At 37.0% G+C, this 12,757-nt stretch overlaps 1 protein-coding gene across 1 annotated transcript; it reads right to left on the reverse strand.

The window, feature by feature from the left end:
* Nucleotides 1–840: 840 nt before the first annotated feature.
* On the reverse strand, nt 841–11,655 carry AKAP17A (A-kinase anchoring protein 17A). The gene is made up of 5 exons (XM_058186524.1): nt 11,487–11,655; nt 7,988–9,142; nt 5,118–5,266; nt 3,936–4,176; nt 841–2,669 (listed from the first exon to the last, which is right to left on the reverse strand). Exons 2-5 carry the CDS (start codon nt 8,747–8,749, stop codon nt 1,776–1,778), a joined length of 2,046 nt encoding a protein of 681 aa, XP_058042507.1. The 5' UTR covers nt 8,750–9,142; nt 11,487–11,655; the 3' UTR covers nt 841–1,775.
* Nucleotides 11,656–12,757: the final 1,102 nt, after the last annotated feature.

A 12,757-nucleotide genomic window follows, 5' to 3' on the forward strand; every position in this document is an offset into this window, starting at 1 on the left:
AGAATCCTGCCCTTTGAACTTTCCCAGTTGCAACACCCATTTGAAAGATGACTCTGAGGAAGGAGCATGCCTGAATGACACTGCCAGAAGAGCCACTGTTCTCCTTCTGGTACAAAGCCAGCTCACCCTCTTATGACGCACCATGGGAAGCACACAAGCTTTTTCTACAACAGAGCTGCTACCTTGGCAGTCAAACTATTACTCTGCAATTGCATTGTAGTCTCCTGGTTAATTAACAATATCATATGCTAACAACCTCTAATCCTTTTCTTCAAGACATACCTAGCTCCTTCAATTGTTCGTCATACAATTTTAGCCTTCAGAATCTTTATTGATCAGACCCATTTTTTTCCTTTGTGAAGTCTAAGCCACTTTACTTGATGAACATGTGATGAAGTCCTTTCTTCAGATGTCTGTGCATTTACTTCCTGGTGGAGGATATGAAATTGATTGCTCAATTCTAGTGAAGGTAGGGGCTATCTTCTCATATTTTTTTGTTCTTTGTGTGACATGCTGCCATTGCCCTTGCCTTTCCTCTTCATATTCCTTGATGTGTTCTTTGGATAGAAACCTCTGGTTTTAATAGGAGTTTTCAGTTCTAAGTTCTTAGATTATATTGCCAAATGGCTGATTTTCAGCAGCTCAATTAATTCCTGAAGAATTAACATTTGATCTCCCCATCCAATGACATTTCTAAGATTCAAGAGCTCCTGCAAGCTGAAACCTTTTTCATAACTAAGTGAAGCCAATACCATACTGTACAAATTATTTTACAAATAAAGAAGTATAAATACAGCAAATTTCCAATTTCTGTTAAGCGTTCTGCAGAAGTCAGTAATACTTCAAACACAAAGTCAGATTTAATGGAGTATGTATAGATCTTTATTATTTCCAGACACAAAGCAGTTTGTATTCACTGGCAATGGCTTTTGCAGTTTTACCATTAAATGGTAAGAAAGCTGGTTTGCACTATGAAAATATTTTGGATAAATTCCTGAGCTTCATTTCTCGAAGCAAAGATGTTATAAAGGGTGAAAATATAACTCTGAACCTGAACATTACACACATATATATTACTTAGCTGAAAAGCCCTTCTTTCAAATATAGATGCCTCAAAACTGCATTTAAGGGGGGGGGGAATCAAATATTGATACATTAGAAATTTTATAATCTACTTTCTTGGAAGTCTCCTTCCCACCCAAATCCTGAATATTTGCTTTGAAATGGAACAGAGCTTCAAAACCTGTAAAAAAATAAACAACATGACCATTCAAGGTCAAGGAAATAATGCAGTTGGCAAAAATAGCAAAGAAGGCATCACAGCACTATATAAAAATATGGTTGCATCTAGCACCAGTCGAGATAGCAAAAAAGTCCTGCATGGAATTACCGAGTTCTAACGAATCAAGTATGTAGTAACTCATCAAGTTTACATTTCTTATTAGAAACATACACATGCCTATATCTAAACAGAAACTGCTATGATTACAGTCATTACCAACTAAAATGAACCCAACTGGATACTGGAAATAAGTGAAACTAATCTGGCTATCACAGTTTCAATGTGAGCAAGAACAATTAAAATCAACAGCCAAGAAACCATTGACAATTAAGTTACAAAAAGATATGTTTTGAAAAGGGTGGTTATTAATTTTTTAATTCTGCAAATCATTCAAGTAAAAAAATCAGTTTCCTTTCTCTCTGCGAGACAGACAAAGCAGAGATCTTTGCAGTTCTTTTTCCAAAATAGCCCTTAGAAAAAGATAACTCCTCTATTACCTACTCCAAGTGCTTCTTTGGTTGCTCAAAGATCTTTTCCGATGTTTCTGTTTCTTCCCGGTGCTCTTGTGGCTGCGGCTGCGGCCTCTTTTATCCTGATCTCTGTCGCTACTAAATGTCTGTCTCTCTCGGGTATATTCCAAATCTGGGCTCCTCTGGTGAGGACTGCTACTCTTTCTCGAATGTTTTTTATAAGGACGCCTTTCTTTTCTGCATTTCTCATCCTCACTACTTAAGTCTCTTCTGTGTCTGCTTTTTTCAATTTTATTTTTACTCTGGTGATTACAAACGTCTCTATCTTTATATGAATGACTTCTCCCCTTGCTTGGCTCTCTGTTGCATTTGCCTTGTTCTGAGAGGGAGTTCTTATGAAGGATCTTCTCATGATCCAATGTGCTATTGTGTTGCTGATTTGCAGGTATAGTGGAAAGGACATCCAAACTACTTTCGTCAGAAACCTTATCTTTGTTGCAAACATTGATCATAGTGTCTTGAAAACCTTCCTCGTGGAAGCTCCCATTTAAGTACTTTGGATGAGGGAAACTTTCATTAGCTGCTATGCTGCTTTGACAAATGTGGAGTGGTTGGGACAAGATGGACTGTACTGAGGTAGATGTGATGCAGTGGGGAACACTCGTAAGGTTTTTCCAAGTGGGAGACTGCACTGTATTAGGGTCGTACATTTTCACAGGAATTATTTCCAATTTCTTGCTCATAAGGTTGTTGAGCAATTTCTCTCGTAATTCCCTTTCTTTCTTCTGCAGTCCAAGAGCTCTTTCTTTTTCTTCCTCTACTCGTCGGAGCTCTGCCTCTTGTAGTTTTCTCCTCTCTTCCAGCTGCTGAAGGCGGATTTTTTCCTCACTATGTTCCTGTTCCAAAAGCTTTACTGCCTACCAATATTGAAGAAAAAGAAATATATACATTCCATAATAAAATCAACTTTGCATCAGTTCAAAAAAAAAAAAAAAAGACAGAGAATGTAATAGACAAAAGCATATTTATTTAGTAAATCTAAAAAGGTTTTTTTTAATGTGGAATGTGTAAAGCAGGGGTGTCAAACTCAATTTAATTGAGGGCTGCATCAGGGCTGTATTTGATCTTGAATGGGGGACCTGTGTCAGCGTGGCAAGCTCAACTGGGGGGGGGGCACTTTCCCAGTGAAAACGGGCTCCCAAGCTCATTTTCGGCTGTGATGGCCTCCTGCAACCCTCTACCAGTGAAAACAGAGCTCGGGAGAGCCATGCAGGGCTCTGTTTTCACTGGTAGAGGCAACATGGGCTGGTCCTTTGCTGTTTCCAGGGCAGCCCCGCAGGCCAGATCTAAGCACCCCGTGGGCCAGATTCAGCCCCCGGGCCTTGAGTTTGACCCCTTGTGTAAAGTTTTAATAAAGTTCAATTGCTCCTGAGATAGATCAACCTAAAGCAGTGCCTAGGAATTAACATGAATTAACATGAATCAACCTCAGACATCAGATTAAAAGTTTATTAACTCCATATACTTTTACCTGAAGAAATCTCCAATCCAGGGAGATCACTAGGTTACCTGAGTGGATTTATTCTCCCTGACAAAATTGTTAGAAGGCATTGCTAGAATTTCAATACTTCATGTATTACCATTATAGTATTCATATCCTAAAGTAGGGACAATGTGATACAATGAAGCTGACAAATTAAACCAAAGCCCTCAACCCCAAAGTCCTTAATGTAATAACAAGATTATAAAATGGGTTGAACCCTTGTGTATTGTACTCAAACAAGTAGTTTTGTTGACCACAGTTGAGGAAACTGAGACAATGGAAATTTTGGAAGAGAAAGGATCTTGATATCCAATCCTGATGTCTGTCTCTTTTGCTCCTCCACTTTTAATTGGATTGATTTTGTAATATAGGATAACACAACTGGCATATTAATCCTCCAAACAAGAAAGAGGAAAAAGGAGACAGGAGAGTTAGCCTAGAGAAAAAGCCCAGTGATGACATATAAATCAGTAACTGACTTATACAACAACTGGAAAAAAACAGGAAATCAGAAGCATCTGATAAATGATATGCGTATCTTTAGTTAAATTGTAAGTACATATTTACAATACGCCATCACAAATATTCTTTTCTTGGGCTGCAGGGCATTTTTGTATGGAAAACTTAAAAAAAGAGCTACCTTGGCTCTGCTCAGTAGTTCAGCAATTAGTCGAATGGACTGAAGATTTCTTTGAGCTAAAAGAAGCTTCCTCTCTTCTAGTTTTATTTTTTCCTGCAATTTTTTTTGCTCTTCAGCTTGAAGTTTTTCAAGTCTTTTCTTGTTTCGGCGTATTTCACGATCTTTTTGTTTCTGCTCTCTCTTCCTCAATTTTTCTTCTCTTTTTTTCTCTCTTTCTAATTCTTCAAGTTCTTTCTGTTTCCTAGAAAGGCATATGACATTACAATTTCAGGTGTTCATGTTTACTTATATATGAAATTCAAACATATTCATTTGAAGGCTAAAGTAATGTAAAATTATTTTACCGGCCTTAATTGAACTGTCCCAATTTTACATCTTTTTATACGTTTTATATCAAACCAAATACATAATAAAGCAATACATAATAAAGCAAAATGCATATAAAAGCAAATTGCTGCATGTCTAGTCCAAGGCATACAGACTTCTTGTTTTTCTACTAAAGAAAATATGGTGAGAACCAATGTATTATAACATTTCTGCAAATAACATCAAGAATTTGCATTTCTCATGATTTTATATTTGAATTTGCATTTTATTTAAATCTCTCCATCCCTAAACATGAACACACATATATATGACAAATAGGTAAAAATTAGAGAATATGAACACTTTTCATGCCACTTACAAGATGGAATCCCAATGGAACTATTCTCAAAACTAGCCTTATGAAAGATTGGAGGCTTCTATAGTCTGAATATGTTCAACAATAGACCTCAGAGAACTTTATAATACTTTAAATACATGCATATGAATGATAGAAATCAATTTAGATTTAACATATCAGGTTACTTATAAGAAAATATCTGGTACACCGAGATATATTTCTTTGCTGAGATAGATTTACTTTATTTTAATGTGCAAAAGCTAATATTGTTTTATACTGATAGCTGACGGATGCATAGAATTTTTCTAACATATTAAATTAGATCTGAAATTGGCCAATTACAATACCTGGAAATATACTTTCCTACAAATCTCATGAAATATAAATTAGTTTGAAATATCTTTATGGTTTACAAACACAGACACCATCCCCAATATACATATAAATGCATTTTTCTAGATTTGGCAAAGTTTATAATCTAATATTTATAATATTTCCTATGGAAGAATGACACCTACCTTTCTTCCTCTTTTTGTCTTTCCTCTGCTTCTTTTTCTTTACGTTTTTGTTCTTCTCTTTGTTTTTCAAGCTCTTGGAGCTTCTGTCTTTCAAGCTGACGTCTCTTAATTGATGCATCACTCAGGTGTTTTGTGGAATCAAATGAAACCTTTTACAGATGTAGGAAAAAACATTTTTATTGAAGTTAATAACCACAGGTCAGTGAAGAGTCTTTCTGAACCTGGATTAATATAGTACTACTCTGAACTAAGTCAAAGCAGGACAGAGAATTTTAAACAATACTATGAAAATAATCCTTTTGCAGTTAAACTATTCAATCAATAGACATTACATAAATGGTTAGAGACTCCCTTGATATTTATAATCAATTAAATTAACAAGCACTACTACTGCTACCGAATACCTCTCACCGACCCGTGCGCTCTCACAGAGAGGGACTCCTCAGGGTGCCGTCAGCTAGCCAGTGCCGTCTGGCGACACCCAGGGGAAGGGCCTTCTCTGTGGGGGCTCCCACCCTCTGGAACGAACTCCCCCCAGGACTTCGTTAACTTCCGGACCTCCGAACCTTCCGTCGCGAGCTTAAAACACATTTATTTATCTGCGCAGGACTGGATTAGATTTTAAATTTATACTGGTTTTAATGGGTTTTATTATTTATATTGCTTTTTAATAATTCGGCCATGTAGAATAAGTTTTTTAACTGTTATTTTAGTTTGTATTTATATGTATTTTTTACGTGCCTGTGAACCGCCCTGAGTCCCTAGGGAGATAGGGCGGTATATAAATGTGATAAATAAATAAATAAATAAATAAAATATTTACTGTGGGGAAAGAGAAACCTTGATTTTCTTAACAGAGCACTTTTTATTCCTTTTTTAATTGCTCCATTAGCCTCCATCTATTTTAATGGTACTCCAAATAGCTGGAAAAGTTTTTAATATTTTGAACTATTTCTAAATTATCAATATGTCATATAAAATAGGGATTTGAAATAGAAATTTATTATATGTAGATCAAATAAATCAGCCTCAAATATAATTCCAACTAAAATAAAAAAATAGTTTTAATTAAAACATTAAATTATACAGAGTACCATCCAGAAATTTAATAATGGATTGAAATATACTGCCTTTTACAATCCATTTGAGCACAGCCAAGTCTCTAATAAAACTATGAAGCTAAGAATGAGGCCACTGTAGAAAAGGCCTTGTCATGCATGCCTGCTACTGTGGTCTTAACATGTGGATCTATCAAATAATCTGTCTGCAAACTAAATTCTAAATTCTGTTGAATTTAGTGGAATTTGCAATTGAGTCCAGATGACTCTCATTTAATGACTTGTTCAGCAAGTGCTCAAAGGTTCGGTGGTGCTGAACCATTGTCCATTAATTATGACTGGTCTTCATATTTTTGACCATTGCAACATTCTATGGTCACTATTTGCAACCTTCTCTACCAGTTTCTAACAAGAAAAATCAATGTGGAAGCTGGCAGTAATTTGCAAATTGTGATCATGTGCCCACTTAACTATACAACAAAGACTGCCAGAACTGCTGTCACTAAGTGTCATGGTCATGTTTTTTTAACATTATATCACTCAATAATGGAGTTTCCATTCCCAATTAACATTAAATGAAAACTATCTGTAATTTTTGAAGAACTGCAAATGTCTGCAAACAATCTAAACACAGAAAGATAACCTCTAATTCAAGTGCGATAACTACCATGGCTGAGTTTCTCATATAAATTTTAAACTACTGGCAAATGTGCATTTGGCAAAGAGGCTCCCTTGAGCTATTCAATGGGAAATGCCTATTTATGTAGCATTACTATTCACTTATGTATTAGATTTATGTGCTGTCCATCTCATATAGAGGCAATTCTTCACAAAATTATTTTTGTCTACTTCCATACAGCATACATAACTCATGAATCACCCAGTACCATAGTATTCCTACAGCAATCTCAAACATACAACCTTGAAATAGGAGATGTGACATTTTGCCTTTTCTGCAACGTTGGGAAAGTTTCAGATGACAAAATAAGTGCCTTAAGGTGCAAAAGCTTAAAGCACCATCTTCATGTCATAAAACCTCTAGAGTCTTCAAAGAAAATTACCGTAGGTCAATTTTTTTTTGCTATGGAAGGCTTTTAAGACCAAATAAGCCTCTCCAATGTGTAAGGTACACATTTCAACTCTACCCAAGAGTTGAAAAAAATTTTTTTTTCAACTCTTGGGTAGAAAGCTAAAAAAATTTGCTCTGACCTTCCAAAGACATTATATCATTTGCACAGCTCTCTTGCCAAGTCATGAGAAGGCTAAATAAATAAGTTATGATTGCTAGCTGAAGAGTGTTCCCCACTTCTCATTTATTCCGTTATTGCTTTTCCCTTTTGCCTGTAAGTGTGCCCACAGGGGAAAAATATAAAAAGCAAATATTCAAAGGAATGGCCCAATGGATTTATGTTCATTACAAGATGGATATTTATCAATAGTATTTTAAACTATCTTCCTTAGAAAAATACACTTTTTGCTTCACTTGCATTTCCTAAACTTATAGTTAACTGATGACAGTGTATTTTAGTAATATGTATTTTATTATAATTTGAATTTGGAACATTACCATTTATAAAGTTATAAACTCCCTCTACTATCTCTTGCAATTTAACTGATACCTGCTAGGTTATTTGCAGAAAGCTAATATACATATATCTGATAAGTAATTTTGAAGATTTGCTAAAATATGTTGCAGCATTCTATTCTTTTCACCCCAAGGAGTAAAAATAGTTTCTAAATAGAAATTAGCAGAATATTTGCCTGAAATTGAGTGATTCTTTAAAAACGAAGAAGAGTTCAGCACTACATCACCTTTATGTTGCAAGCCACTGCTTTGCCATCTTCACCTTTGTACATCAACTTCATCCCTCGCAAAGCATTCATAGCCTTGATGAAACCTGCATATTCTTCATATTGAACGTAGGCTTCAAAATTCAAATGGCCTCCAAAACTGAATGTATGAAAGTTTCTGCCAGTCATTTCTTCCCTATATGGATCCAACATTGGTATATCCACATTACGTATTTCTCCAAATTTGCTGAATACTTTAATGAGAGCTTCTTCACTTGGTTTTTCTGAGCCAGAGTCTTTTAATGCAAACCATTTGCAAGGTAAGCCCTCCAAATGGATAGTATCTGGTCTTTCCCCTGGCAAAGTTTCATTCATATCTTTTGCATCACGGAAAAAAGAATCCCAGTCATGTCGTGTAGGGAAATCAATTTTATATTCTGCAGCACGCACTTTTAAAATATCAGAAAAGCCACTAAGTTTGATAGTTTTGCCATCTAGACATGCCAGGAAGGATTTAACTAAACTCTTATTTTCTACTTCTCCTTCAAATCGGATGAAATCCATTGTGCTTTTAGAAATCCGTAGTGTTGAGAATTGATGAGTATGCACCATTCCTTTTAGCCTTTCCATTACCTCCCAGTTGGAAATAGATTTCCCTGGCTGTTTTAACTGTGGAAGTGCCACACTGATACTCATTTTTGTGATGGGTTTAAGGTATAAGCCATATGAAGCACAAAGCTCTACAGCTTCAGAAGTATCATGAACTATTGTTGCAGCTGCCATAACTACAACAATAATAATACTAAATAAATACTGCAAGAAAAGTAAGTGGCTTATCTATATTGCAGGCACTGGTAAAAAATGGTCCCCTTTCTAATATAAATGTCCATTTTAATGGGTTCCTAAAATTACATTGATGGTTATAGAACAGGTCTTATTTCTTCTACTGTTATGATGTCTGTCTAATCTGAAAAAATGTACTTGAATATTCCAATCTCAAGGAACATAAAATATGAATTCTCCAGATGAATTTTAAAGCTATAGGAGGAATTAGTTTTTACAAGCAGAAAAGGAAATATTTTTTCTAGAGCTATGGCCTTCAGACAAATTGCAGATTATAGTAGGATCACAAGCAAGCGAGATGAGTTCCAGTGTTTTTTCAGAAGAACCCAAAATCTAAAAAAATAAAAATGAAATAGATGAATTACAGGCTTGCAGATTTTTTATCAAACATAGAATTGTTCATGAAAACCTAGCAGACTTTTAGATGTTAGACTAACCTTTAAATCACTTTTTGAAATATTCAACTTAACCAAAATCCAAACATCCCATGAAAAATGATATCACATAAAACAAAATATAATAAAACAAAGTAAAATTTAAACAAATTAAATGCCACAACTTAAGCTATTTAAGGACAAAAAAGCATAGTCAAGTTACATTATATTAAGTCCCAATGACATACATATTTATCTAGGAATAAGTGAATTCAACAGAACCTGATCCTAAAATAATACATATGCATTTCCAAGAAAATATGTGGACAAGATAAAGTTTGTTCTAAATTAAACTGAGCAAAATTTATGTTCATATGTACATCAAGTTACATCTTCAGCAAAATGAATTACTTATTTATGTTCATATAAAACAAAATATAATAAAACAAAGTAAAATTTAAACAAATTAAATGCCACAACTAAATTAGGTTGAGTTAATTTAATTAAGCTTAAGATTGTGCTACTAAAATTAAACATCAGAAAAATGACCAAATGATTTTTCATGCTTTTCATATCTTCTTCATAAGCTCTTCCAATTTTCCAAAGCAAATTTCAAGAACTAAATTAGAGGGAGAAAAGAATATTCTATCTCACAATATATTAGCAAAAAAGGATTGAATCAAATCTAAACTTTCAATTACTCCCATAATTCTGCCCTACTTAAGCCAAAGGAAAAAAACAAGATAATTATTTATAGATGCCAGAAGTCAATCCAAAGTAGCCATTGCTGTATAATTTTAATTTTAAAATGTTCAAATCCTAACTTGATTTCTTTTCCTTCTCAGCAAATGTTATCATTTAAGTTGGGGATCTGAACATCACATAATGCTTCTTCATTTATAATGCTGCGATCACACATTTCTCCTAGAAACACGAAGCTGTAAACACCTAGCCTGAAGATGACGAATGGGACTTCGTCGAAACGTCGCCAAGACACTTCCAATTTTACGCAGGAGAAAACCCGAATAACCAAAGACCTACATATATATACACATATATATACATATACATATACATATATACACACACACACACACACACACACACATATATGTAGGTCTTTGGTTATTCGGGTTTTATATATATATAAAATCTTTAAAAGGGGCCTTATGGGCAGGTTGAAGTGGTCTGGGATCTGAAGAGATAGAAAAAAATCTGCCCTAGGCCATCTTCCCAAATGTGATGCATTAGATCAGTGTTTCTCAACCTTTGGGGATTCTGGGAGTTGAAATCCACCCACCTTCAAGCTATCCAGGTTGAGAAACACTGTGTTAGAAGTATCAGATTTCAGACCTCAGAATTCATGCCAGCATAAAAGCTAGTTGTGAGACAGCCACACTCAACTCTCCAAGAAATACAATTAATCGAAAAACACGGCCAGCCTGATAAATTTCAGCCAGCTCCTATCTATTCTATTCCTATTGCAAGAACAGCAAACAGGAAAACAGAACAATTTTTTTAAAAAGAGAGAGAGAGAGATAAACATAAGAGCACCAGCGTGCCTACTGTCCCTGCCTTAATGTTCCCTTCAATTGTATTCATTTTATGTATTCAATTCATGCTTATACTTATATATATATATATTATTTAAATAAATAAACAAACTACTTAAGTTGGATGTCAGGCCACAGCAGGCAGCTTTACAATTAACTTGTTTTTTTTGTGTGTTTTGTTTTAAAAAAAACAAGAACCTCAAGCGAGCCAGCAGCTGGTGCCAGGGAGGCTCGCCCTGGAGACGCAATTACCGGCTGAGTCCCAGGGGTCACTAAGCTAAGAGCCCGGCCTCTACAAACCTCTTCCCCACCCCCGAGAATTAGGATGCTCGCAGCCCATTTAGAACTTGAAATGTAGCGTCCTTTTAAGAAAAGGCGACAGGCAGAGTCTGAGGGAGCTGCTGGAAATCGCCCGTTTACAGTTTAAAAAAAAAACACGTAGCATTAAGAAACGGAGAGAGAAAGAGAGAAAGTCCGAGGGAGCCTGTGGAAATCGGCCCCTGATGCCGCTCCATCTACTCCCCACCTCCACCCCCCACACACGCACTCTGGATCCAGGTTGGCCAAAGGGAAGCCGAACGAAGCCAACTCGGCTCCCGGTTTTTTTCCCCTCTCTCCAAGGCGGGTAGGCAGGAAAGCTCCAGGATCAAGGCTGCCTTTCAGGCCAGCTTAGTCCAGGACTACAAAGCCATCAACGCGGGCCGCTCGGGAGATGGAAGCGCTTCCAAGGGCGCGAGGCGAAGGACGTACCGCCACGTTCCGCGGGCCCCGGTCCTTGTCCCAGGCGAGCGAGCAGGACGCGCGGCGGGCTGCCTCCCTCCGGACCTCTCCCACCTCCAGGGCTCCAGCACCGACGACACCGGCCTTCCCACACTACCCAGCGGCACCAAAACAAAAACACTTCCGCTCTCTGAGGCGATCAATGAAAGTGGGGGGAGGAAGTAGTTCTTTAGAGCGCCGGAAGTACATCCTCCTGTTTTCTTTCCCCCGTTAATTTTCCAACAGCTTCTTGTTCCGCCGTGCATCCCGTTATCTCTAACATAGCTCACGACCTATGTGTCTTTTTTAAAAAAAAAAAATAATTAATTAATATTTGAAAGTACAACGTGTCTTTAAGTCAGTAGACTTTAAATGGCAGTAGGAGAAACAGGTGCAATAAATACAGATTGTAAACGTGTACGTTTCGAACAACGGTGCCATATGTACCTGGCTTCAAAACTTCAGACAACCACTAGGTGGTAGGATTGAGCTATGTGTATTCTGAATACCTATCTTTACTACCCAGGTAGTCTTCCCATAGTGGCGAATATCTGTAGCTCGGGTGTAGGATAAGGGTGAAGGTTCATTTTTGGAACTTGTGGGTTGGTTTCTGAACGTTTCGGTACCAGGCTAGGTATAACACTTCTGCTGTGTCAGTTTTTTTGACACTGCCATCCCCTAAACTCTGCTGAAGATGTTACCTAGCTTGATAACGAAATGTTTGAAACCAATCCACAAGCTCCTGACTAGGTGCCTGACTTGGTGACTCAGTGGCTAAGACACTCAGAAAGGTCAGGAATTTGGTGGTTTGAATCTTTAACAGGTCTCCTGCGTGAGCAGGGGGTTGGACTGGATGACCTCCAAGGTCCCTTCCAACTCTGTTACTGTTACTGTTACAACTCTGAGAAAGAACCTCATGGGTAGTCCTTGATTTAGGAGCAGAATTAAGCTCAAAATTCCGTTGCTAAGTGAGAGAGTTGTTAAATGAAATTTGCCCCAATTCACGCCATTTCTTGCCACAGTTCTGAATCACTGCAGTTGTTAATTTAGGAACCACGCTGTTAAGTGAATCAGGCTTTCCTATTGGTTTTGCTTGTCAGGGCCGCGGTGTGGCTCAGGCTGTAAGAAGCCTGTTATTAAAACACAGCTGCCTGCAATTACTGCAGGTTCTAGTCCCACCAGGTCCAAGGTTGACTCAGCCTTCCATCCTTTATAAGGTAGGTAAAATGAGGACCTAGATTGTTGGGGGGGGGGCAATAAGT

The sequence above is a fragment of the Ahaetulla prasina genome, chromosome 5 (genome assembly GCF_028640845.1).
Source record: "Ahaetulla prasina isolate Xishuangbanna chromosome 5, ASM2864084v1, whole genome shotgun sequence".
Classification (NCBI taxonomy): Eukaryota; Metazoa; Chordata; class Lepidosauria; order Squamata; family Colubridae; genus Ahaetulla; species Ahaetulla prasina.

What these genes read in the sequence shown, in the direction of transcription:
- AKAP17A (XM_058186524.1), bottom strand. Translation starts at nt 8,749, where the DNA reads ATGGCAGCTGCAACAATAGTTCATGATACTTCTGAAGCTGTAGAGCTT. An exon ending in CAGTGGCTTGCAACATAAAG is followed by an intron (nt 5,267 to 7,987) that starts GTGATGTAGTGC and finishes CATCTGTAAAAG; the next exon opens with GTTTCATTTGATTCCACAAA. An exon ending in AACTACTGAGCAGAGCCAAG is followed by an intron (nt 2,670 to 3,935) that starts GTAGCTCTTTTT and finishes CAATATTGGTAG; the next exon opens with GCAGTAAAGCTTTTGGAACA.